Source organism: Sturnus vulgaris, chromosome 9, assembly GCF_052056855.1.
Source record: "Sturnus vulgaris isolate bStuVul1 chromosome 9, bStuVul1.hap1, whole genome shotgun sequence".
NCBI classification, from domain to species: domain Eukaryota; kingdom Metazoa; phylum Chordata; class Aves; order Passeriformes; family Sturnidae; genus Sturnus; species Sturnus vulgaris.
The window spans coordinates 2,609,593-2,636,901 of NC_142251.1; the positions used below are offsets into that span (position 1 = coordinate 2,609,593).

Sequence of the window (27,309 nt, forward strand, 5' to 3'; positions counted from 1 at the left end):
CCATCACTCATCTCCTTTGTTAAATATTCATTCTGAGCACGAGACCAAACTGTTACATAGACAGACACTGCCTTCAAAGCTCTGTAGGAATCCAAAAAAGTCTCCAGGAGATCTTGTCTCAGAAGCAAAATGGGAAGCATGCTGGGGAAATTTATAAACTCCGAAACAATATAACTGCACATCTTAACTAAGGCATTCGAAACTTCCTTTTTATCGTGCCATGTTTAAGATGTTTCCCAGAAATCACTTTCTTCGAGCACTAACCATATTTCAGATTCTCTCATCAAAGAAAGTGAGCAGCAGGTCATCAAATCCTAAAGTGAGATATTCACCCTCCCTTGACATCCGGATCAGTCCATCTGTCTCCACTTTGAAAGAGCCTTAATATGCTTTTCTTTAAGTGTTCTCTGGTGTGTTCTCTGTGGGCCCTTCGCCATTATCATTCCAACCTCTCCCCACTCTTTTTGTCATCCTGTGTTGGCACTTCCTGACATGTGTTATTTAAAAAGTGACACCAATGACTTGAAATCTAGACACATTTTCTTGAAACGTAATTCCAAGCACTGCATTTGTCTCATGCCAACTCTTGTGGTTTTACAATCGCGTTTTTATTTTTAAAGGATTGCTCTGTCTTTTGTTGTTGGGTGAAAACCCACAGACAATACAGGAAGAAACTGCCTGAAGCCTCGATTCTATGATGACATCTGTGCAGGGATCTGTTGGGAGGAGTGGATCTAAATTTACACAGGAAACAAACAGTAAAACCAACTATAAATAGGGCATTGTCAGAGGCACATAAATAAAGGAAAAAGGGGGTGAAAAAAAAAATCTTTCACGGACACAATGTATAAAAAATAAAATGGAATCTAATTTATTTTCTTTTTGTTCTTTTCTGAGTTTTCTTTTGTTTTTTTAATCAGCACTCAAGATTCTCTAAAGTGAGTCACGATTTCTGGAAATTCCATTTATGAATGGCTCGGATATTTAAAACTCATCTGAAAACCTGATCCTCAAAACACGAGTCCCTTTTAGCTGAAAAACCGGAATTCAAGATACCACCACCAAAATATCCCACCAGATAACCCAGACAAACATGTTATTTCACAGAGCTCTCAACGTGAAGGTCGTGACTTTTCCCTTCATGGAAAATACAATTTTCCAACACAATTATGAAGATCTCACCTGTCAGCTATGCTTCCTGGCTGGACTTCCTTGACAAAGATACCAACTTCTCCCAGGCTGGGATTTTTAAGGGCAACCACACTAAATCCAAGACCTCCAACAGAAGGTTTATCAATCGTTATTGATTCTATTTGTCTTCCCTAATAAAACAGAAGATAAAATGATTTACTAATTTTCAGTGCAATAGAATGAGCTAGTTTAAAATTTATGAACACTGGGAGAATTATTCTCCTCCTAAGACTAAGCAAAGGCAAAATACTGAATATGTTATTTCTATAAAAGCTCCTCCGTTTATTATTTTTAATATAGCAACGTATTGGATATGCAAGCACTCTGAGGTTCTGAAACCTCAGGGAATTTAAGAGCCACTTTCACACTTCATTCACATTATGAGATGAATTCCAAACTGGATGAAAACTATGAACAAAGTGCTGTCTAGAGCAATATATTTGGGATTTCTGGAAATGCTGTGTAGCTGAACTAAATTACTTGTCTTTTGGCTCCCCTTGCTTTTAATGCTGATTTTTAGGTGTGCATTCAAAAGACTGCAGCTTTTAAATGGAGAAATTAATTTCCTTCCCCTCCCTGCAGCTTCACACATAATGCTAAAAAAAAGTTTGCTTTTGCAACTGCCTGTTTTTCAGTTCTAATACAAGATTTCTGGGGTTGTTTACTGGGAAATATTACTGGGAGAATGCACTCTTTTTATTCCAAATAACGTGCAGCCTTTACTACTAAATCTTATCTCTGATGAGTTAATGACACACTAATGAGAAGAGTAATGCTCCAAATATTACAGCTACATTAAGGTAGTCAATTAGCAACAGTTACTTAATATAGAAAGGCATGACTAAGCAATTAAATTAATGCTTCCAAATAACACAGAACAATACATTTGTGGTATAAATGCCAATCCCACATGGGTGGATGTCAGCACCTGTACAAATTCTTAGGGAATTTGGGACATCTGCATCCGTCTGGCAAAGTTAAGACATACTAAATAAAGAGTTAAATAAAATATTACATGCTAGTTTTTTTTAATCCTTTGCACTGTTCATAAAGTTGGTACATTTCCAATTTAAAATGTACTTGATAAACAAGTGCCTCCATCAAAACAAGTTTCTGCTGAAAATGTCCATTTTCAATTAAGTGTCATCAAATACCAAAAATTTTTCCTGGCAACTGCAATTTCCTTACTATGCTGGTGTGTTTGGTAGAATGTAAAACAGAAAATTGGCAATGGAAGTTAAAAAAAACAAAACAAGCCACCAAGCTACTTCCTATTGCTGACATTATCTTCCACAGGGAAAAGTTCTCAACACTTCTACTCCCTCCTGGTTAGGAGGCACCAACGTTCCAGACATACAACAAAAAATACAGTATGAAATGCTCCAAAATGAAAAAAAAAAAGTTTGGTTCACTAAACCTTGGAGCCTTACCTTTGCCATTTTCTGGATGATCATGTTAAATTCATTAACTCCCAGGTTTGGAGTGAAGGCTGATGCTTTGGGTCCAGGTGAAGTGCAAGGTGTCCCAGCAGTGACTGATTTGTCAGCAAACACCAACAGCCCCCTCTTGGTAAAATCAAAATCCACCGAGCGGTCAGGAGGCATGTAACTGAGCTGTTGAAAATGAACAAAGGTGTGGAAAAACTACTGGAAACAAAAGAAGGATTCTCCACAAATACCATTTTATGTGCAGGCTGCGAAAGGAGCAAAAATATCTGTGTTCATATATGTCCATTTACACAAATATACTCACCTGTATAAATCGGGCAGTGTTAATATGTAATCTATAATCAAGCTATCATATCAAATTTAAACTGTTTTTCAGGAGTTCCCTGAGTGTTTCAGCTGTGTTTCTACTCCACTCGTTTTTCCTCTGTTTCTTTCACGCTTCTCCCCTGCCCGTGCCCCTTATCCTCTTTTCACCCTGCTATTCCAGAAACAACACATGCAAAAGCACCAAACACTAAAGAGGCTTTCAAGCACTGCTGCAACTGTTAGGGAAACCTATACAGAATTTTGGCACAAAAATTCAAATATTTTGAGTCATTCAGGAGCCTGAAGCCTGGTTTGTATTATCCATTCCCCAAAGAGAGCCTAGGGCACAAACTACCACTGAACATGTTATCGCTGCTAGAACTTGTACTTCTAGTCCTTACTGATAATGAAGAAATGAAAAATATTCCCAGTGTGACATAATAAACTGGATAATCCCATCCTGAATGAAGCTGCTCCTGCTTAAATAGAATTTCAAGAAAACCTAAATTTTCTAGATATGAGAATTCTGAACATTCTGAATACAAACCCCACCATGTCACAGTCACTTCTTAGATACATTTGCATTTTAATACATTTTTAATAGCCTGCAGACGTGCATCCAAGCCTTGGAAGGAAGGGATGCAGCACCTATGGGAACTTGGGAAGGAGAGATAATGAATGGCACAGCCACCACCAGGCCAGCCAGGCAGGAACACCTGAAATACACCTGGCAAGGGACAGCCTTGTCCCCATGAGAGCCACCCTGCTGTAATTCCAGCTGGGCACAGGGACAGCAGAGACAGGGACTGCTGCTGGTCAGTCCCTGGTTTTAAGCTTGCTGATGGTTTTAACTTAACTGCAGGGTGAGACCTGTCCGTGCAGTTGTGTCATGTACGCCCATGTCCACAACATCACTTGGCTTTATAAACCAGTCCACAGAAGTTCCAAGCTCTGCTGAAGCCAAGTCATTTTAAAACTTGCTTGGGTACAGCTGCATCAGAGCTTGGCAAATCTTCAGGCTGGGTTTTCTACACTTTACTTCCCAAAGCAGGTTAAGCGTTCTCATAAAAATTAGCAGGAACTAAGTGATGCTGGTTTTTAGGCAGAAAAAATGCTGCCAGTGAGCTGATAAACAGCACCTAGCTTCTGTGAAAAACAAAGGATCTCAGTTCCAACAGTGTTCAGGACTCCAAATACTGGAGCTGATGTCTTTTGCAGATGTTTTTTTCCAACACAACCCTGCCTCTCCTGCATCCCTTTCAAAGCACGTTGCCCCATGACCTCTTTGTTGCAAAACCACTTCTCATTTCAGCAGTGCCTCTGCAGACACCAGAAACCAGGGCCCAACACTCACTAACACCACGTTACAGCTAATTAATGAGAGCACCCTCGTTAACACACGCCTACACATCCTGATCGAGCTCCACTCGCCCAGAGTTATCACCACACCAACAGCAGCAACTCTGCACTCACTTGTTCCTTCAGCTGCTTGATGGATTGCTGGAGAGTCAGGATCTGGTTGAACAAGGGGCTCCTGAGGGTGTTCCTTAGGATGGTGAGGTTTTCCTGGTGTTGGGAATCCCTTTTCTCCTGCAGTTTTGCCTGCAGCCGATCCAGGATCTGCAGCACCTGCTGCTTATCTGCACCACAAACGAGTCCAGGTTAGGAATGGAGCTTTTATTTCAGCATTCAGCAAAAGGAATCATTTTCAGACCACGTACCTGCTGCTGGATTTTCGGGCATGTTGAGGGGTATTTTTGGAATTGCTCAGAATAACCTGGTTGAGTTAAAAAAAATAAATTAATAAATGATAGATCTAAGCAGAATAGTAATATTTGATAAATGAAATAATATTACGCTAACTACAATAAATTTAATTTTAAAATACTGCTACCCCTGTTGTTTACCCCAAGTATTTAACAAAGCTCTCCACATAGCCTCAGCATGCCCAAAATTTTTTTCTTGTTCCACGTGCTTTTCCTTTCACACACAGGAAGGAATATGAACAACTCTCCCAAATATGAATAAACATGCAGGTTATGAAAAAAAACTGAAAAGGAAAACTGAGACACAGATACGTTCAACCAAATTGTTTGGAATATTGACATTACAGTTGTGATCTTCACAAATATACACAGAGCTAAAATCTACCTATTATTTAGAAGATACTTTCCACCTGGTCATTTGTAGACAGTATTATTCTCATGACAGTTCAGCCCTGCTGGATGGCAATATAGGTGAAACTTTGTGTTCCTCCATAAAACAGTGAACTTCCTCCACTCATGGGACAGCACAGAATTAAAATTTGGCACATTAATTCCTATTCTATACATTCCTGAGGAAGGTCTGTTCTAATCACAGCCTGATTTACAGCAGGTGAAGGAAGCCTGTTCTCCTGTAGGGTTTGCCTTTCTCTTTTCTACATACATGAACAGTAAAATATCCTTTATTAAGTTTTTAAGGAGCAAAATATCCTTTATCCAGCTCCTCCACAGTACCAAAGAGAACAGGTCTCCAACAGGGGCTGAGGCCTAGATGGCAGTATAAAAACAACAGACTTGCAATTAGCAGAGATGATAAATTTTTACCCTTGCTTGCATGTTATTAAGTTGATGTGGAGCCTGTCATTCTGAAATCTATCAAGGCAGCTCTACCAAACAAGATTCCTTCACTTAGCACAAGCTCCTCTGAAAGAAGTCAGCCATTTAACAGCACGATTTACATAATTTTAATTCTATCCAGTATGTAAGTGTGTAATTTCAGAATAATATATTTGGAATTATTTTGGAACAAGACTAGCCATATCCTTCTCCCTGTATAAAAGCTTTTTATTTATTTTTTAGTCTTGCAATTCAAGAGGAGCAAGGGTCATATGGTGAACGTGACAGCAGGGTAAGCACATTCCAGGGGCTCTCTCCCAGCAGGACCTCTGATCCTTTCAGCTCTGCCTCTGACGCTGTCTCTGCTCACACTGAACACATCTGGAATTCTGGGAGGACACTATTTACCAAAATATTAATTATGCAGGTGAGTAGTTCCCTTTCTCCTGAAGAGTCAGGTTAAGTTGATTTACCTAATTGGAAAAAAGAAGTGGATGGAGGCATGTCACAAACCACAGTTTCAGATTTATGCACCCTTTGCTGTGCATATCCGAGCAGCTTTGGCTCCTGCAGGAGTTCCTGCAGAACTCGGTGGGTTTGTGTGGTTTCCACCCAGGGCCAGGCAAAATGAAGTCGCTTTGCAGGACTCCTAACAGATGTAGGAGGTCATTTTAAATCAAAATTGTAGCAAGAGCTGAAGCAGCAGAGCCATACAACTCCCCGAAAGATTTTCAGGAATGCATCTGGACTTTAGGAAGTGCTGCAGCTTTATTTGCCTTTCCATTCGAAGTAAAACACTTCTAAGAGCACAGCAGCCTTTGATTCTGTGCTGAGAGCTGATTCTGAAGAGCAGATGAAAACACCATTTCCTTACACACTCCTGAGACTTCATTAAATCCAAAAGACAAAACTTAACCTCCTCGACTGAAAAATACAGCATGAACCTTAACAAATCAGGACAAAGAATATGGAAATTTGTTCTTTCTTCCCGGTTTAACTCCCCTCCATTCGCTTTCCTCCTCTGTTTTTCTACCTCACATCAGCAGTTAAAAGAGGAAAGTGAGCGAACCAAAATGAGAAAGGGATGGAAAATAACTCCTGTGAGGAAAAGTGGCTTGAAACACCTTTAACAGCAGTGGGGTGAGGAAAAGATTAAACCCAGAGAAGAAATCCTGCATGGCAGGAAATAACAACGACTTGACAGCACCCTGCCCACCCAAGAGCCAAAACCAAGAGGCTGGTCCAGCTCCCCAGCTCTCTTTAATGCACTTATTCTTCCCTTTCCATTTAGCTGATCCCATAGTGAGCTGGAACAGGCAGCTAAACACTCAGAAAGAATCCTTCACGTTTTGGTGGGTGAGCTTTGTGCCCAGTGAGCTCTGAGCTGCCAGCACTGGCAGGAGGGGGACAGGAGGGGACACGGTGACGTGTCCACACCTCACAGCAGGACCAAGCTGCATCACCAGAAACACCCATCCTCAATCCAAAAACAGCCTCCAAGTGCTGAGCTAACCATCCCCCAAATTAATCTCTTTTTTCCTTTGCAGAAGTTGTAACAACAGCAATTATGGCAATAGGGACTGACCCGAGAAAATCGGAGATTTAAATTTAAGGAGACGAATTATAGGTAAGAGATCTTGGCTCCATCGAGGCAGAAGTTCCCTAGAGAAGGAGGTACAAAACAGGAAGAAAAAGAAAAGATTAAAAAAAGCTTCAGCTTCTTGCTTGAGCTGCTCCAGGTGTCCCTAAGAGCCACTGCAGGCCACTTGTGCCAGTGAATGCCCAAGTGGATCTCAGGTGGTTGAACAACAGTTCCAGTTTACACAGCACTTTGGGGTTCCTCGTGATCAGAGCTGGCCTCCAGACAGCTTGCAATGCTTTTTAGCGATTTTTTTTGTGTGTGTAATATGTTAAAACCACACTCAGTATTTCTTTATTCTCCTTTCTTCCATATGAGAGTGGGGAGAAAAAAATTAAAGCAAACAGCTCCTTCTGGTGTGAAGGGATCCCTGAAAATATAAACCAATTTAGAGTTTTCAAGTCATAGATAATTGAGGACAGGCCTCTAAGAACTGCTTTTGGGCACCAGAGAAACTCACAACTCCATGTATTATTGATCCTCTATGTCTAAGAGCCCAAACAGTTTAGCATTTAACATTTTCCAAACACACTCTAAGTCCAGGCAGTGTGTCAGCAAACAGTTGATAAATTAGGAAGTCCATTCCTAGGTGTTAATTTTGAAGGCTGGTCCAAAACACTGTTTTGTCCTGTTAAAATCAGTTCATGCACTCCACATACTGCTTCCTCAGCTGCAGTCTCCAAGTTCTATAGATGCTTATTGGAAACCTCAGTTCAACATTTGTGTCACAACTTCCAACATAACCATAAAATCATCGAGGAAATGATGAATTTCAGAAGGTTGAGTGTTTTGTAACCCCAGGACAGCATCCATCTGGGGGTTCCACTGTCTTCACTCCTGAGAGCTGAACTCAACGCATCCGAGGGAGTGGGAAAGCTTCAGGAGGTTTTGTGTGAAATCCCAAGACTTGGATCTTCTTCAAAAGCAGCATAAGGAAAAAGGAATTCCCCCATGCTGGTGCCAGTAGAGGGTCATCAGAAGAGCTGAAAAGTTGAAGTCTTCCACTGCCATCACCCCCCTGCCAGACGCTGCCACTTGCACGGAGACACGGAGCGCTCAGCCCCGGCACATCCCAGAGCCAGAGGGGAACACAGCATCCCAACATCCCACCAGCAGCCCTGACAAACACCTGCCCTCCCCAAAGGGCTGCTGGAAGGTGGGAATTGAGGGCTTTGCTGCTGGGGTATGGAGGAGGACACGGTTCAGCCAGCAGAGATTCTTCAGCCTGTTTTTCCCGATCCATCCACAACCGCCTCTGCCCCACGCCCTTCAACAACCTGCATCCCTCCAGGAAAATTCCAGCCTTACAGGATGCCCTCCCCACCCAGCCTGGCTGGAACCTTTGGGGATAGTAAATCCCACAAGTGCTAACAAACTGCTGCTATTTCTCAAAGGCTTCTAACACAAGCAGCCTCAGCAGCTTGCCACAGGAGCAGCCAAAGGGCTCATCCCGATCCAAAGTCACTTTTCTGCACTGGAATTTTCCCTGGCCCTGTTATCATGAGTGACTAACACGGTGCATATCGTCCTCCTCATCACAGAGACCTCTGACGTGGAAAAATTCAGTTTAAAAGTTGATATAAGAAAAGCAAGGGAAAATGCCATTTGTTAGTGTGATCTTAATCCTAAATTGTCCTGCCATCAGCTGAACTTCAGATATTCAAAATTTTACAGTTTACACACTATCAAGCGACTCCATACTGTGATAAAACACTATTCTAACACGTATTTTTCTGTCCTACATGCTATGCTCAGTTTTACTTATATTGTACAGAAAAATTCAGACAAACCAAGCATAGCACATACACACCTTTCCTCTGAAACCACCTCTGCTCTGTGCAATGCTGCAGGTTTTACAAAAATGTTGTCAAGCACACCCTGACTACTCCAAGCACTTGAAAGAAGGAAAAGAATTGAATACTTCTGTGGGTACCTGAACACAGATGTATCACACATCTCCAAGGTGGAGCCACAGCTAAATTTTGTTAAAAATAAAAACATACTGGGTGGGCAGGGTGAGTTTTACACATGATTAATGACTACAGGAGAAGGAAAGTGAAAAAAGGACAGCACTCTGCACCTGTGATTACCAGCCTCGGTGCAGATCAAGAGGAGTCTTACTCACTTTCCAGGCAGGGTAAATTTAGCAAGCAGAACCTGAATTCCTTTGGACTTCAGCCTCTAGGGAAGCGCTGATGTGGGTTCTCTGTTGTCTAACAGAAGTCAGAGCTCATGCCAAAGCGGCTCTCCACAAAGCAAAATCATGGCCTCAGAAATCTGTTCTCATGGAAAACTCATTTCCAATATCTAAATATGCCATTCTCAATAAATCCTAGGTACTTTGATGACAGTGTACACAACTAACAAATCACGGGGAACAGAGCTGTTGAACCTGGAACCGTTCTGAACTTCCAAGGGTCAGAAATTAAAAAGGAATGCGGAAGAACACTTTTCCCATTAACCACCCGTAAACAAAGTAAAAACCTGCTCTTCTAAGAATCTCTGGACTGACAGGCACTTGAGGGGAAGTGTTGCAACAGGTGCGTTACTTCCCTCCTCTCCTCATCCTGAGCCAGCCTCTCTGAGCGATGGAAACTGTTTGCACAACAACACAACACCAGGAGGACTTCATTGCCCTGGAGAGCCTTGGGTGCCATCAGGAGTGACACAGCCCTGCCCTGTCTTTACTGGGGTGTCAGGGACTTGTCGAGGTTTCAAAGGGCTTTCACGTAGGGGTGTCTGGATGAGTGCGAGCTGGTATCCTGGCCACGGCTGGACTGCTCAAGCTGCTGTTCACAGGTCTGGCTCTGGAAGCAGGAGATGGTTGGAAACCCTTAGAGAATTCCAGGATGAGTCAGGTTGGAAGGAAGGAACCACAGCTGGGTCATCTGGTCCAACCTCCCTGCTCAAGCAGGGCCATCCCTGAGGACAAGGTACAGGATTGAGTCCAGATGGTTCTGGAATGCTCCCAGTGAGGAGCACAGGAAAGAAGTTCATCCTCACATCCAGGCGGAACATCCTGGGCATCATTTTCTACCCATTGCCTCTTGGCACCACCAGGCAGAGCGCAGCTCCATCCTCTTGGCAGGCTGGAATACTCGTTACAGATAAACACAGGTTTTTATCCCCTTTAGATATTTACACACATCTCACCCGCTGATCCACACCGCGCGTGTCCGAAGGGGAATTCACTCCTGCAGCAGAGTGAATTCACCGCCCGTGCCCTCCTCTTATCCCACCCCAGCCGTGCCGTTCCCGGGGCGGACGCGGTACCTGCGGGCGGGATGCCGGGGGTGCGGGATGCCGGGAGCGGCGGGATGGCCGGCGGCGCTCACCTGGGCGGAAGCGGGAAGCGAGGGGCGCTCCCGGCTCACCTGCGGCGCAGGAAGCCGGGGCGGCGCGGCGGGAGAGCCGCCTCCCGAGGGACGGCCGGGGCTCGGCCCCTCCCGGCTCCGCCGGGACACGGCTCTGGCCGCACGGGGAAGTGCAGCGAGAGCGCTTCGCACCGAAATTAACTTTTTAGTCAATTTCCAGGTGAGCCTGACTCGCCGGCTTGTTTATGGATGGTAGTTTGAATCTGTCGTGTGGCCTCCAGCCTCCCCAGTGAAGGCAAAGCGCGTGTGTAAATATTGCAGAAAACCTTATTTTTCACTCATTGGCATCGGTGTCCAGACTCAGCATACTCTGATTCTCTTTTGAACTCCCTACAGAGGGGCACGTAGAGCTAGCCTGGTGTGAGGGCTCTGTTCGCTTTGGACACGGGTGTAGATCCTTGGGTGAAGCATGTATAATAATATGAGTATAATAATATTTTTATAATACGCTCTGCTTAGCCTCAGCAGCGCAGCCCCCACTACTTCACAGAAGGGAATGGCAAAAAAACATAGGAAAACTTGGATGGAGTAAAGGGATTGCAAGACTTCCCCCACAGCACCCCAAAATACATCATGTCACTGTGGCTTCACAGATCATTGTCCAGGACAGCAATAAAAACAAAATCTTACTCCTGTTAGTCACAAAATAGGGAACAAACACCATTTTAATTGAAATTAATTGTGTGAACTGTGTGTGCTTTCTGAAACCTGTACATTAGTCTGCTTTTTTACTTCCTAAGATTATATTCATACACACATAAAATAGTCGAATTAAAGTCGATAAGTACAATTTTTATTCTGGTACACGAGTTTCACGAGCCCATCTGCTGACCTTACACGGCCCTGTTGGCTGCACAGGGTAAGGGCTACAAGAGGTTTGGAAATCAATTTTTCCCGAGTTCAGATTGATTTCCCCTCGTTCTGGCACCCGTTTCGTTTCACTGAGCGGCAGCAGTCGCACCAGAGCACACAGAACACGCTAAGAACGCACCACTCCATCCCCCCTTCCAAAGGATTCTGAATGCTCAGCTTCCCAGCCCTCACTCTCAGTTTTAATTAACGTGGCACTCGTGAGAAGTGACAATTTTCCTGACAGTGATGAACAGCGAGTGGTGTATTTATCCATGCGAGGGACGCGCCGCAGACAGAAGAGCCGGGCACTTTTCCCATCAGTGCACCTCCGTCTCCATCTCCGAGGGCTGAGTTCATCCTGGAGCACGCTCTGGCCCTGCCCTTTCGCTTCCAGTTGCTGAGAGGAGTATCAATTTCCATTTGCATACTTTGCCTGCTGAATTTGCCAATGCAGTTTATGCGAAATCTCCCAAAAAGCTGTTAGATGGCAATATTTCACATCGCTGGCTGAGCTCTTTGTCAGCCATCCACGTTTGTTAAATCCGAGTTTCCACGGATTATTGGAATATCTGGGACTGGGACAAACCCTTCTTTGGTACTGACAGGCTCCAGACAAGTCTCTACGCACCAAAATAATGCCCAGAAAACCCAAAAGACTTCCAGAAGAGATGGGTAGTGATGATGTTCTCCTCAGTACTGTTTCAAAGTTGCTTTTCCAGCTTTTTAGGTTCAGATTTCCAGTTTTTAGGTTCTTACTTGTTTTTCAGGAAATTCTTCTTGAGCAGATGTAAACTTGGGACAGTGGTATTGCCTTTCCTGGTGTTTAATCAAAGAACCTCTCCATCTCCTGTAAACACTCCAGGATCCCTTAGCAGTTCATAAGTGGAATATTGATGCCTTCAAACACTAGAAAAACCTGAGATAACCACAATAGAAAAACAGTAAGTAACTGTAGCAGTAGTGAGAATAGGGAAAGTTTTGTAATCACCACAGAATACCTTGTGAAGAGCAAATGCTGATTAAAAGCTAACCTGCTCCAGGAATTCAGTATTCATCTAAAAACTGAAATTAGGAGCATTTTTAACAATGCGGTTTTATGTGAAAATACGGCAAGAATTTCAAATTATTTCTTTATTCCGACTGCTGTGGGTGTGCTGGACACGGTGTCAGGCCCACCTGTATGAGAGAGGATGCGCCAGTCTGGGCTAACCAGGTTTGGTCTTTAACTTCTGCTGGGCTTTTTCAGCATATTTTTCAGGTACCCAGCAAACTCCACACACCAGCGGGGACACCGGGAGGTGCAATTTCGCCGGGTGGGGCAATGCTATAGCGTGGGTGTTTGGAAGAGCGGGGAAGGTTCACCTCGCGTTCCTCCCTCACCCAGGCCCGCCGCTCGGTTCAGGGCGAGTCCTGCCCGCGGTGCCAGCACCCGGAGCAGCCCCAGCCCCGCTGCGACAGCCGCTCCAGGGCTCCCCACGGGTCCCCCACCATGCCCACACCGCCCCGGGACTGCGGGCCCTCACACCCGACATCTTTAGTGCGGGCAAGCGCGGGGCCGGTGCCGGCGGCGGGCGCGGCCATCTTTACTCAGGGCGCGACCCCGCCCGTCCCAACGCCGGGCCCTGCCAGCGCCATCTTGAGTGAGGGCACGCTCTGCCCTCAGCGCGGCCTCGCCCGCCATGTTTAATGAGGTCACTCTCCCCACCACTCAAAAAAACCTCTTAAGCTCCCCGAAAACCTAACTCGTACCCTCAGCAAGCCACGAACACATCGGCATCCCTCTCCGTTTCTCCCCGCAGCCAGCGCGGGCTCTCCCCGCGGCGGGGCCGTTCCGCTCCTCCCCGGGTCAGCTGACGGCGGCGGCGGCGGTCCCGTCATGGCCGCCCGGAGCGGCGCGGCTGAGGCGCTGGTCCTGCTTTTCCTCTGGTTCGCAGCCCTGGAGGGAGCAGCGGGCTCGGAACCGCCGCTTAAGTGCGAGGAGCTGCGGCTGGGGCAATATCCTGAGCGGGGCTGGGGTCGGATCGGGGGCGGTTGTGGTGGCGATGGGCCCGGTGTGTGTATGGGGGGGCGGGGGTACGGCTTGTGGGGAGGGGAAGGGTCGGTGGGGACCGTGAGGTGCCGGGCAGGGCGGAGGGGTCGTGGAGAGTCTCAGGTTGGGAGTCCCGAGGGGGTCTCGGCTGGCAGGAGCGGGACAGGGCTCCTCAGGGTGCCGGAATTGAGAGCACGGCCTCAAGCTGCGCCAGGGGATGTTCAGGCTGGACATCAGCAGGAATTTCTTCAGAAAAAGGGTGATTAGACCTTGGAAGGGGCTGCCCATGCATATGGCGAAGTCCCCATCCCTGGGGCTGTTCGAAGAACTGCGGCTGTGGCACGCAGTGCTCTGATGTGGGTGACAAAGGTGGGCATCAGTCACGGGTTGGACTCGATGCTCTCAGAGGGCTTTTCCAACCTAATTAATTTTGTGATTTCTGGTGGTACTGTGTGTGTCCCCCAGCGTATGCTTGGGGTGTCCTTCAAAGAGATTGCCATGGGATGAGAGAGCCTGCTCTGCCACTACTCTGCTTTATTTCTTATTTGCAAGAGCGAGACATAATGACTTTTCAATTTTTAACAGGGAAAAATACGTTTCTGTGCCCTGCACAGCTCCGAGGAGCAGGAGGTGTGAGGCTCCTGGCTCTCCAAGGCACTTCTTGCCCTCCCCAGAACGTGCTGGTTGATGGCAGCTGACAGTTTTTGATGATCAAAAGTGTCAGGAAAGCAAATCTTGGAAAAGCTTGCTTCATCTCCTGCTTTACTTGGCTGTGGGAGTTGAGACCTCTGGAAGTCAGCTCCTGCTCAGTTTGTTCCTGCACCAAATTCCTGGCGTTTCAGATGCTCATTTTTACGCGTTCGTTGAATTTTGTGTGTTCCCATAGATTAAATTTTCTCAACCAAATGCCTCAATTTCAAGGCACTGTGGTATTTAAATAAGGAAACAAGACCCGATGAGGCGTGTGCTACCTTGTTGCCTCCAAATACAGAGGCTGTGACTGATAAATATTGTAGTTCCTTTAGGTAGTGCTGACTGCAGCACTAATTAAACGTGGGGCTTATGCGATATATTGGTGTATTAAATTGGATTAGCAGATTTGCTGCATGGTAATGTGCTGCTCCTCTTTTGGGGGATGGGTAGGCACCAACATCAAGGTGCATCTTAAATCCTCGGGGTTTAAAGAGGGTGGAATAAATTACTGTTAAACCTGTTGTAGTGTTTGATATGAAAACTGTTTTCCTCAATTACCTGAACATATATGTGTGATGAGCCTAAAATAGACAATAGCACACAAGAACCAATGAATTGCACAAATCACACAGCATATGGTAAGGATTTCTAACTTATATATTGATTAACTACGTTTTTTCAAGGAAGTGTTCAATTTGTGTATCTACTTGATGAGCTTTATAAAAGATGGGATTAGTAATATCATTAGTCTGAAAGCCCAAAACACTTGTGTGGATTGGGTGCTTTACTAAAAATGAATAAATAAACTGTCTCTGATTGGTAGTTTTGTAAGAGAGGTTTCTGGTAAATCTCTTCAATGTATGTTACACCCTTTAGGCTGTGTCCTGCACTACTGTGATTAAAACAAACCATTCCTGTCATACTGATTTTGCATATAATTATTAAAAGAATTGACATGTGACAGAACAGCCTTCAAAATCTTCTAATTTTTAAGGGTTTTTTTCTTAAGGCAACATAATGCCTTCCATCATCACCAGGTTTTGGTCTGTGAGGCTCTATTTTGAAAGCAAGTTTATTTGATGTTCAGTTCTGACACACTTCAGAGTACAACAGAAAAATTCATAAATTGATTACTTAGTTTCCTACCTGTGCTTAATTTCTTTGATATTTTCAGGCATTGAAATAAATGTCTGTGTTTGATAGCACAGCAAGTTTGCTTTATGTGCACCCCTGTTTTAAAATGATGGAATTGCACAATAGTTTGGGTTGGCAGGGACACCTTCCACTATCCCAGGGTGCTCCAAGCTCTGTCCAAGCTGCCCTTGGATACTTCCAGGGATGGGGAGTCCACAAAATTCATGTGTGTGCCCGTTGTCTTCCATATTTTGCTTCCTGTAAGTGCTGAATGGTTTTCTTCTGGGATAGTGAAGGCTTTTCCAAATAATTTCAGACACTGGATGTAAACAGCACAATGGACTCTTTTAAAAGTTTTTTCAGTTCTTTCCATCATTTTGACATTGTGTCCCTGACTATGAATGGGCAGTCAGAGACCAGAAAAAATACTGCATAGTCTGAGATTGATTATAATTCAAGATTATCAATTGTTTAATTACCATGTTATTGTATTTAATACACTGCACTTTTGAACAGGAGATAAGCTTCAGAGTAGAACAATTTGCTGAATTAATTAGCACTTTTTCTTTTTGTAGCACTTTTACACACACACACAGCAGTTTTTAGATTGTCCTCACAGTATTTGAATTGCTTATTTTTTCAGTATTACCTAAGTAATAAAAAGTTAATTTCTGGATCATGCTTGAAGCACTACAATTTCTGGTCACTTTCTGTGATCCCTCACCCAGACAAACAGGAATTTAATTAAAAACATCAAAACGGTGTCATTGAGTAGAAGGTTTGGAGTCTTTGGAGTGACACTGAGAAGAAAACTGGCCTTTCCTGCATCATCATGTTTTAAATGTGCTGGGTTTCTTCTAATGACAGAAAAAAACTTCTTTGCTTTATTTACTTTACACGAAATAGTGTATATTTTTGTAATTGCCTCAGATTAGGCACATTGATCAGTAGCACAGTGGAATGATTTGGGTTGGAAAGGACTTTAAAGATCATCTTTTTTCACCCTCAGGCATGGGCAAGGACAACTTCCACTATCCCAGGCTGCTCCAAGCCCTGTCCAGCCTGGCCTTGGACACTTCCAGGGATGGGGTATAAAACCCATGTAAGATTTTACAGCAGTTAAGGCCACACATAACTCAAATCTTATTTTATTTTTGTCCCTATGCAGTATGGTCAGGCATTAATAAAATCCATCTCTTCCCTCTGTGCATTACTGGAAAATCTGGAAAGAATGCTAAAGCTGGCTTGCAGTTTTGTTGGAATTAACCAACAGGACTCACAAGTACTGAAAGCTGATAGGAAGTGGGTAAAGGACTAAATTTTTTCCTTTAAAACAACAGACTACAGCATTGGAGAGTAACTAATATTCTGGTAATAGATTGCAAACTTTAGCAGGTGTGACTTTCTGCTGTGATTTCCACTTTGATTCCCCTAAGAGTCAAGGATAATGGAATAATTTGAGTAGAAAGACCCCTCAAGAAGTTGCATGGTCCAGCCTCTTGCTCAAGGCAGTGTTGGCACTGAATTCCAACCAGGTTGCTCAAGGCTTTGTGCAGTCAGACCTTGAAAACCTCCAGGGATGGTGATGGCATGACTTCTCTGGGCAACTTGTTCCAATATTTGACTGTTCTCATGATGAAAATATTTTCTGTATGTCAGCTTCAGATTTCTCATTGACTCTCATTGAAGCCAGAGTGGAAATTACAACAGAATTGGGACTGCAATTAGGTTTGTATATTTTGCTTAAAATGTAGCAAGGAAAAACTACAAGTTAGTGGTAGGACTGGTTTAAAAAATATTTTAAACAAGCAATTGTGTGTGAGCTGTGCTTTGTATCAAGACTGTTGCACAGTAGAACTTAATTTGTTGCACTTGTGTGTTGTCAGAAAACTGCTCTGAGTGTCAGCTGCTGCTTAATACCAAATCTTTTTTTGTCCTCAGTTCAATGTCTGCCAGCACCAAATATTACTTGCAGAGATCACCTTGGCATAGAGAAAGTCTTTAAGGGACATGAAGTTGGATTTTACAAGCCTATTGAGTGTCGTAATGTGTGAGTACTCTCTGGTTTTGAAAAACTGAAGTTTATCCAAAATTGTATGATGCATTGGCAGAAGGAATATGGAAGTAAAACAGAACCATGCACATTCTTCCCAGTAGTTAATCCTCCAATAAACACAATGAGGATGCAGCACAGGGTCACGGCAAGGGTTGGGTTGCGAGAGACCTTAAAGCTCATCTCATTCCATCCCCCTGCCATGGCCAGGGACACCTTCCACTAGACCAGGTTCACAGGGAAATCTGTCTGTGCATTCTTTTTCTTGTTTAATTACATTTGTGTCTTTGCTTTACCTTATTCTTTTACCTTTGCTTTACTTCATACTTTAGCTTGGCAAAATTTTGCTCCAAATGCTGAGGCCACATTTCACACGTGCTTAAAATCAGCACAGCTGCTGGAAGGAGCTGCTGGGGACACCCTCCCTCCCCTCTCCTGACAGACCCCAGGACATCAGGGAGCTGCCCTGGGTTTGAGCTGCCTTGGATCAGTTCCCCAGTTTGAGTCACAGTACAGTGGCTTCAAGTGCTTGTGCCAGTGGAGGGATGAGGGTGACTCAAGGATAAAACGGAGAGGACAAAGGAGGGCTGGACAGGGCTGTGCTGCTCAGTGCTTCATGCCAGTTTAAAGTGTGCAGCTGAAGTTCTATTATACATGAATTTTAGGGGAGCTTCAGGATCTCTGCAGTTCCCCCCAAAATCTCTAAGAGAAACAGCTTTTCTGTTTAATCCAATTCACTGTGTCTTTTAAGTGCCCGTTTCTGGTACACGAATGATGGACCTCGTTTTTCTGAAGCACATTGTGAGTGATGGAGAGCTGTGGATACCAATAAATGTTCCAACTGGCCAGTGCTAATGATCAGCCAGCACCTGTCACTACCATTTGTTTCCTCTTTTTTTTCTGGGATTCACACTGGAACCTTTCTTTTTTGTCCTACTGGAATCTTTGGAAATAAAAACTCCTGTAGTATTGGGTACTCCCTATCACTCTAGTGGGCAAATAACTCTGATGTGCTACTTGCTGCTCAGTAATTTGCCTAACTCAGAAGTACAGCCCTGCCTCTTAGTTTCATAAATATTTTCTCTGTATTTAGTCTTCTCAGCAGTCAAAGCTCAGCAAACTGAAGAAAACATATGATTACATCTAATCAAATTTAAATGCCAGCAAAGTAGACGTCAGTCACATTTTTATCCAGAAACAATTGTGTTTCAGTCCCATCTGTGATGGGGGCTGAGGAAAAGATGAGCTATACTAGTTTAATGAAATTTCTTCCTCTTTAGATTAGCTGGTAATTCTTATGTTTGGAGGGTTTTTGTATACATATATTTTTGGTTTTGTATGTTTTCTAGAAACATTTTTTTAAAGGTAGCTTTTCTTTACATTTATTTATTAAAATCCAGGTCTTTAGGCAGAGAAATGTCATCCTTCTTACAGTATCTGTTACTTGATCATGGCCATTATTTATAATGAATAATCAATGGTTACAATGCCAAAAGAACTTGCTGTGACTTTTCTAGTCCCACAACTGCTGGCGTGGCATAAAGGGAAGAGAACCCTTTTTGGACTGAAAATTCCAGTAAAATACAGCTGTAAATGTAGATAGAGTTACACAAGCATGTCCTTCATAATGTCCTAAAACCAGTAAAAAATGACAGCAAGATTAATATCACCATCCTTCATCTGTACACTTATTTAAAAAGTGGTCTATTCACTGACAGACCTTTTATGAGGCACTTTGAATGTTACCTAGGTGTTAGAAATATTGTTTTAAGCAGGAATCTCCAGCTTACCATTATAACAATAGCCCTGCCTTTTCTACTGCTTTTTGGAGATTTCCCAGCATCGTACTGAGTTTTGATAGAAACTGTAACTGTAGAAATAACTGCACATCGTTTAGTCAGAAAATTAGTTTGAGAAGGCATCTTCCCATGGCAGGATTGTCCCAGCACGGGGACAGCAGGTGAATCTCTATCCCCACCTTTTGTGAAGGACAAATCAGCAAGTTGTCCTTAGCCAGAACTGTAATTTAGTTTTGGCTAAATTCTGGGATCCAGTTATTTTAGAGCAAGACCAAGAGATGTTACGTGTTTGTGTGAGTGGATGGGTTCAAGTTCAGTTACCCTAGCAATAATAGAAGGAAAAGCTTATAAGGTTGTTCCAAAAAAGAAGTACTGTGAGTCAAGATTGCTTAGGTTTGGCTTTAATCTGATGTTTTGGAGGTAGAGCTTATTTCTTGGCCAAATTCTAGAATCTCACAAGTTGGCATCTATCATATATTTTACTTTTGTGTATATGTGCAGGCCCTAATGCTGCAGAATTGAAATGTCCATTGTTCCAAGTGTTGCCATTCCAGAGAAGGAGGCCATGGAATGATTCTCTGTGGAATTCACTGGGTTCAGTTTGGGCAGGTCTTTGAGCAGAGCCCAGAGACCCTGAAAGACCAACCTACAGCAGCACCTGCTCTTGTCAACCATTGTGGAAGAGCTGGGAGGAAAAGTTTTTAACATGGCAGCTGGGAGAAATACATGCAGAAAAAAATAAAGGTTGGATGAGGCTGAGGAACAAGCGAAAATCAAAAGAGGAACTGACAAGAAATTGCATCTTTTTACCCAATTGTAGAAATTCCTTCAGATGCCCAAGATGTGTCATTTTCCTACTCACTGGTTTACTCTTTGTGCATGTTTTTATCTGAAGCAGTAAGGCAAAGGAAACACCAGAGTGGATGCAGCCTTGTTTGTTACAGTGTCCTCATACTTCCCCTTCATACTGGATTTCTTCTGCCTGTCAGTTTGATGTTGAGGTTGCAGAAATTGTTGTGCTTTCAGAAGCGTCTCAGTGCTTAGGCAAGGGCTCAGTTTATTACTAGTTGTGATCAGGAGCAAAATTAAACCGTGTTCCCATTTTTATGTAACAGCTCTTTTTATGCTTTAGTGTCCTTGGAGGGCTGTTGACACTTTGTAGTTGATAAACAATTTCCAACAGTTTACCTCAAGTTTTAAATAAACCCATTAGTGTTCCTTACAGTGGAAACAAGACAGTTCTAAAGATGATAATTTGTGTTACATTAGGTTCCAGGAATGCCCTGTGTGTTCCGTGTTGCTAATAAACACCAAGTAACAACTACTGAGGTAAGAGTCATGATTTAATCACTTAATGTTGCCATTAGGTTTTAAAGTCAGTAAATTTTGATAATAAGCAAAAAAAGGTAGGTCTCTACTTGGCATTGAAAATGCTTAATAAAAGTGCTTGGACCTTTGTCAGCTACTGTCTTTTTGAGACTGTTTTATTCAACTGTCAACCAGGAGTTTAATTTGGGCCTATTAAATAATTGCTGGCACATAGTAGTGCACGTATCAAAACAGTGAATTACTGAATATTTTTCAGTTCTAATTACATTTGGGTTTGCTGTTCAGGAGCTCACTGTTTGCCGAGGCAGCAGTTCCAGCCTTGAGAGCTTTGTGTTTTTAGCTCCCTTATTAGTGCAAAGTCCTCCAGCAGGGCCTGCACTAACAGGTGGTTTGGTGGCTGCATCGCTCCAGCTGTTCCAAGAATGGTTCCAATTAGGATAAATCTGAAAAAGTCTGTTCTATCTGTTTATTTTGTATGACTAACCATGGGAAGCTTAACTTGAGAGTGCCTCTCTACCCCCGTGCATCTTTGGACTGTCAACAGTTCCTTTCATTGTGACTTCGTGCCATTTACAGTGTAATGAGTGAATCCATGGCTTATCCTTTTTGTTGAATCCTTCCTGCAGCTTCTTCAGCCGGTGGCCATGGTTCATTTCTCCTTCAGATCTCGAGGCAATTACTGTCTCTGCTGACATCTCACCTGCCTGTCCTGTTCCTCTCCATTTGGCTGCATGTGAGACTAATTCCTGCAGACAGTATTCACACACCTCCTGCCTTCCTGAGCTTCTCTCAGTAGGGCTGAACTCTTAGGAAGTGCTCTGTGAAGCTGGGGATGGATCAGCAACTGAATTATGTCTTGACAAGAAATCATCATTTAGTTCCAGAATAATCTGTATTCTGCTAGAGTACACTTGAGTTGCAGCAGCTGAGGTTCCTTTATGGAGGATGCCTTCCCAGTTTGAAAGCTTAACATTATCAATTCTGTGGCCGTTAATTGAAGATAAATAACAAGTCTGTTGTTTTTTTAAAACCAGAGCAGCAGGAAAATGACTCACTACTTTAACAGTCAAAAGTATGAGTGGATTTATTTTGCAGTCATTATCTCCATTTCTTGTTTCTTTTGGCAGAAATGGATACTCCTACAAAGTGGCAGTGGCTCTGTCCTTATTTCTTGGATGGTTGGGAGCAGATAGATTTTATCTAGGCTATCCTGCATTAGGTAAGTTTATTCCCTCATTTTTTCTTTGAGGTAAATCTTATTCTTATGACTGACTTGTATATGTATACTCATATTTTGAGTAATGAAGGCTGACAGTCGCAGTTTAAATATTTAAAACTAGATCCTTACTTTATGGTCAAGTGAGATAAAATGCTGCATTATCCTCAGCCTGCTCTTCTGTTGGAGTGGTGACAAATGGAGATGTAGTATCCAGCAGATAAAATCCTGATAAGCAAATGTTGTTATTGCTACCCGAAGTTTTGCTTTACATTGATGTTTTACCACAGCATTTTTTGTGAGGCTCTGTAGCAGAAGTGCCTCACCTGCCACCCTTAAATGAGACTTGACTTCTTCTGGAAAAAAGTGGACAAATTTTACAGTAAACCTGGTGTTTTGGGAGATGGAATTTATTCTGACAAATGCACACCTTCAAGATAACTCATGGTATTAATAACAATTCTGCAGAAGCTGGAATTTCTAACAAAAACTCTCTGGTTTTTAGGACTTCATTCCCAGGATGATGGTGCCATTGGCTTTTAAGTAATGGAAATACCTTATTATGACAGAACTGCCTTCACTGGCCTTGTTTGTGAGCTGGACACAGGGAGTGAATTTAAGTACAGATAGGATGGAGCAATGATATGGAAAAAGCTGTATGTGTTGCTGTCACTTCAGACAGAAATTCTGATTTTCTGCCCATTAAATGCCAACTCTTTTTAATGACATTATCTGTCCTTCTCTATAATCTTGATTAACATCCGTGTCTTTTATCCTTGAAATTCTATAATTAGCATTTACTTTGTCCACCTGTGTCGCAAAAAGATACATTTTTTGAAAGCAGTCAATAAGGTGCATTATTTAGTTGTACCACTGGATTTGGAATAATAATTTGCAGTAATTATTTTTAATATATTATGGTAATATAGATTCATAAATCCTTAATTCTTTTGTAGAAGTTCTTTATGGCTGATGCTTTAACCCTACTGGATTATACTGTAGCCAGCAGCCAAAGTTAATATTTAAAATTAAACTCTTCCAAAGCCAAATTTCCAATCTTTTGAAAGATAAAGAAAGCAAAAGGTAAGAGTAGAAAAGAATAAAAATCAACCCATTGGCTTCCTTTACAGTGGCTGAATAGGGATTTCTTAGCTCATCTGTGCCTTGGCAGAAAATGGTTAAGAAAGGTTAATAGCATTGAAATCTTTTTTGCAAGTGTAATGAAGACTGTAAATGTTCTTTGGTTTATTTTTTCCCTTCTCTTTTGTTTAAAGAGCACACAAATACAAACAAGCTATTGACTATGGAGGAATCAGGAAGGCAACCTCTTCCTCTCCCACACACTGTGAACCAAACCAGGAGTTATTACTGTAGAACAACACTATTTTCCCCTCTATGCTTTAGAGCAGTTTATTTTCTCAGTGTGATGTGCTTGTAGAGAGAGAAGTGAGGAGGAAAAAAAAAAAAAACAACTTTACCCTGCACTCCAGAAATAAATGCCAGGTTCAGAAACAGTTCTCCTCCATCCAATTCCTTAAGTAATGTGGAGCTGCAGCAGTGGTAAGAAATCTCCTGGGTTCCTAAAATCCCAGCTGGCATGGTCCAGGGGCAGGAAACCTTCACTGGATCAGGTTGTGCAGAGCCCCATCCAACACTTCCAGGGATCCAGGGGCAGCCACAGCTTCTCTGGGCACCTGTGCCAGGACCTCGCAGGGAAGGATACACAGGGACTGCTCTTCCATGAGAGACAAATCCAGGCAGTGGGATGCTCTTCCTGCAGAGTGGATGCAGTTCCTTCCCTCCTCTGCCCCATAAACAGCCCTGGGGAGAGGAGGTGCTTTGTGGGACATGTTGGTGCTTTGGAGAGAGGGGATTAACCAAAATATTTCCCTGAAATAATACTCATTATATATATATATATATATAGTTCTCTCTGGATTACATTCATTGTACAAGGAACTATTGATGTAAAAAAAAAAAAATAAAAAATAAGTCAGCTTCTTTTTTCTGAAGGCAATTTCCAAATGAAGTCTGCCTTGCAGGACAACTTCCAATAAAACACTCATCTGTCAGTTGCTATTCCCATACATTTTCTATTAATCTTTCATTTATTTGTATAAAAACCAACATTTTTGAAAACCAGTTAAAAAGAAGTGTTTATGTATTTTTAATGTATATTCAAAAGAAATTCATATTTCAGCAAAAATACAAAAATTATACAAAGGATTGTTTTCCAAAGTTGCATGTTCTGAAAATCAAATCAGTATGTGCTGCAACTCATGAGGTGGTAGAAAGTCTCCTTCTCTTCATAAGTAAATTTTGTAGTTCAAGTTGGGATTTTTCTGTCTATGACTCAGTGAAAGCACTATTTCAGTATTATCAAATTTTGCCTTTCCTTGTTTAAGAATATTTAGATGTTAAAAAAAAATTTGTTCATATTTCAAATCTCCAAAATATTCAGGATGTAGAAATATGAATATGTGGTTTGATTTTTTCCCTAATAATTAAAGAAGTTTAATTTTAGGTCTGCTTCTAGAGAGGTGTATATATATAAACACACGTTTTGTGGGATGAAGGGAGAGTTTGGATGTGATTGCCACCAATGATGAAATCCCAGGGATTGTTTAAAGCTACATTAAATTTTACTTTTCTTTTTTAGGTTTGTTAAAGTTCTGCACTGTAGGGTTTTGTGGAATTGGGAGCCTAATTGATTTCATACTTATTTCAATGCAGGTAAGTCAGGGGTTTCAAAACAAGCTACAAATCTGTGTTTTTTAAAGCTTTGATTTGATTACTAACACTTTGTTAGCATTTTGGCCTTAAGAACCATTGGATATTGAAAAATCAAGGCGTTTATTTTGGCTCTGTTTGTAGATGGATGTTGTAGAATATAGACAAAAAATATCAATATATTTGCTTTTGGAATTAAAACTTAGATTAGCCATCTATAAATACTGACAATAGATACCTTGGGAGCTATAGCACCATAAATTCAAGTGGTCAGAACCTCTGTATGTGAGGCAGAGTGTTGGACTCAGCATGGGATGTCCTGCTGTTCCCAGAATCCTCAGGTTCCTTGTTTGCTTGTGCTTTATGCTGATGAAAGAAGACATTGCCACTTCCATTTTCCACCTGTCCCCCAAATTCAAGTCCCTCATCAGCTGAGAGCTGTGACTGAGGGATTCAGGAGGATTAAATCCCCAGCTGGAGTGACATCTTGTGACATCAGAAATTGCCAAATTGTTTTATTCAACAGCACAGCCTTTTAGTATGAATTGCAAATTGGCTCTGATGAACTCAAAATCCATTGTGGATATGAGAGTTGTTTCTATGGGTTTGTAGGAAAATATTTTAAAATTGTGCTCTTTGTATCTGTCTTTTGTGTGCATTCTCAAATTCCTTTCTCTGCTCTTGCAGTGATCTTGCCTCAGAGCACTTACAGATCCAGTTGAGAGTATCTTTCATCTCTCCTTGTTGATCTCCCTGGTGACTCCACATCAATTTAGCACTTCCAGAACAAAAACTCCATGATCTTTCCTCCTCCTCTTCATTCCTTACCTGTTCAGTATTTCAAAGACGCTTGTCATCAGCCTAATTCTCTGCTGCCGACCCTCCTTTGTTCAGGAAAAGTGGTTTGGAGCCCACTCATTTGTTAGGCTGGTTTTGTGCCTCAAATCCTCATCGGATTAGCCGAGTCCCAGGGCCTGGCTGTGTAATTTGGTTGATTAGAAGCCCAGGGGAAATGTTCCTTCTGAGACAGCACTCGCTAAAACAGTTAAACTGCAGCATAACTTCAAAATAAATCTAGTTTCTGTTTGACTAATTAAGCATGACTAATTTTATGATGGGAAAATTAGCAGTAATTGAGACATTAGCACAAAGTATATATTTCACTTCATATTAAAAAGTCTTGGTTCTTTTTTTTTTCTGTTGCAGATCGTTGGCCCTTCCGACGGCTCCAGTTACATCATCGATTATTACGGGCCCAGGCTGACCCGGCTCACCATCACCAATGCAACCTTCAGGAAAATGCAGACCTATCCCTAATATCCCCAACTCTGGCAGGGAGTGGCACAAACCCATAGGTGCAGCTTGTTTTTCCAGCTGGAACTACAGCTGGAATTGCTGAGGATTTACTGATCACCCCTGGTCAGAACGGAATATTAAATGCACAGGGAACAAAGATGATAAAATATGAAAGTTCCTCACGTGAACAAGTTTACCTCAGAGGTGGAACTTTGGGACTGCTCTGATTCTGGGAGCAGACGGTTTGTTGCTAAGTTACATCATCTGTGAAACGTGCAGACTGTTGCAATTTGCACTGATGTTGTGTCTGTGTCATTTAGAGTGTTACACACAGCTGCAGAGAGAGATATTCATAATAAACATGCTGATATTTATTCCATTGAAACCGATAAGAGTTTTAGCATGGATGGGCCAGGATTGCACTTGGGGGTCTGTCCCTGTGGCAGTTTGGAAATTAACTTAAATATCCCCAACCACACAAACTGCCTTTTTCCTCATCCTGTTAAAATCCAAAGACCTCTAAATCTTAGGCTGGTGCAGCCTGTGAAATTCAGTTAGTTGAAACAATTATTTCTGTAAATTTTAGTTAAGTTGCAAAATTTGGTCGAGTGCTGATCAACAGTAGAAATATGGGTGCATAAACAATAGAACTGTGGATGACACATCACAAAAAACAAGGGTGGATATTGGGGTGCCCTGAGCTTAGAAAAGGAAATAATTGTTCTGCTTGTTTTGAATTTTTCTTTCCTTTCTTACAACCATCCATAATGAAATAAATACCTTTTTTTCCCTGGGAATAAATTGGTGTGTGTATTTTACAGCTACAGAGTGTCAAAAGAGTGAATTCTTTGCACTACTAAAGCCCTTAAAAGGCTCTTATTTTGGGTCAGTTGTGTTTCAGTGCAATAAATTCAATGTTTTTCAAAGCTGTTTGACCAAAGCCTTTTGGACAACCAGGATTTCACTGGATGTTCCTTTCAGGAAAAGTATGTACACACAGACAGAAAACACATCAACAAAATCTTCATGCTATTTGACCAATTTTAAGCATTCTCTGCACCTTCTAATGAAAACTGGCCCTAACTGAGGGACAAAGCCACGCCATAGAAACTTAATGTAATTTTTTTTTTGAACAGAAGTTTGGGCTATTTTTTTTGTTTTTCAGGTGAAACTTTCAACCTGTCTTTAATATATCCACAAACTGTATTTTTAGGGGAATTCTCAAAAATGACATTCCTAAGTGGATCCATGAAAGCACAATTTGTAGGGTTTAGGCTCTTTTTAACCCACATTAAGCCCAGTGCACAGAAAGCTTTATAAAGAAATCCTGTTTTTTTCCCCCAAATCAGCATAACCTGACATGTCATGTAATGAGAATAAACCACAAGGAATACTTTGTGCTTAACGTTAATTCTTTCCTTCACACAAGAAAGATGTGGTTTTGGAATCCTTCCTGCCATGCATTTTCCTTGTGGGTTCAAAGAGACAAGAACACTCTGTCAGCTCCATCCCCTTGCCTGATGTTTGTTCTGTCTCCCTTTGCTCTCTCTCTCACTGAATGCTCTTTGTGCTCATCAGTTTTGTTCCCTGAAATACTTTGAAAAACAGACAGGAAGTGGA

The 27,309-nt window shown here is 42.4% G+C and overlaps 2 protein-coding genes and 2 long non-coding RNA genes across 4 annotated transcripts in view; 2 read left to right on the forward strand and 2 right to left on the reverse strand.

Moving 5' to 3' along the window:
- Positions 1 to 10,507, reverse strand: part of PATJ (PATJ crumbs cell polarity complex component) — a 137,997-nt gene extending 127,490 nt beyond the window's left edge. Inside the window, exons 1-5 of the mRNA XM_088169636.1 lie at positions 10,458 to 10,507; positions 4,667 to 4,722; positions 4,419 to 4,585; positions 2,622 to 2,804; positions 1,183 to 1,322 (exon numbers count right to left, since the gene is read on the reverse strand). Of these exons, the coding sequence (XP_088025762.1) occupies positions 1,183 to 1,322; positions 2,622 to 2,804; positions 4,419 to 4,585; positions 4,667 to 4,688 (512 nt within the window). The 5' untranslated portion in view covers positions 4,689 to 4,722; positions 10,458 to 10,507. The remainder of the gene's footprint in view (positions 1 to 1,182; positions 1,323 to 2,621; positions 2,805 to 4,418; positions 4,586 to 4,666; positions 4,723 to 10,457) is intronic.
- Positions 10,508 to 11,329: 822 nt separating this feature from the next.
- LOC148222767 (uncharacterized) lies at positions 11,330 to 13,269 on the reverse strand. Its single transcript, XR_015805307.1, has 2 exons — positions 13,160 to 13,269; positions 11,330 to 12,326 (listed from the first exon to the last, which is right to left on the reverse strand). It is a non-coding gene; the product is annotated as an uncharacterized LOC148222767 (long non-coding RNA).
- On the forward strand, positions 13,095 to 26,513 carry TM2D1 (TM2 domain containing 1). The gene is made up of 6 exons (XM_014870532.2): positions 13,095 to 13,405; positions 14,697 to 14,770; positions 17,208 to 17,316; positions 21,575 to 21,666; positions 24,323 to 24,396; positions 25,600 to 26,513. The coding sequence occupies exons 1-6, from the start codon at positions 13,287 to 13,289 to the stop codon at positions 25,708 to 25,710; spliced, it is 579 nt and encodes a 192-aa protein (XP_014726018.2). The 5' UTR covers positions 13,095 to 13,286; the 3' UTR covers positions 25,711 to 26,513.
- Positions 13,520 to 14,345, forward strand: LOC148222768 (uncharacterized). Its single transcript, XR_015805308.1, has 2 exons — positions 13,520 to 13,808; positions 14,025 to 14,345. It is a non-coding gene; the product is annotated as an uncharacterized LOC148222768 (long non-coding RNA).
- Positions 26,514 to 27,309: the final 796 nt, after the last annotated feature.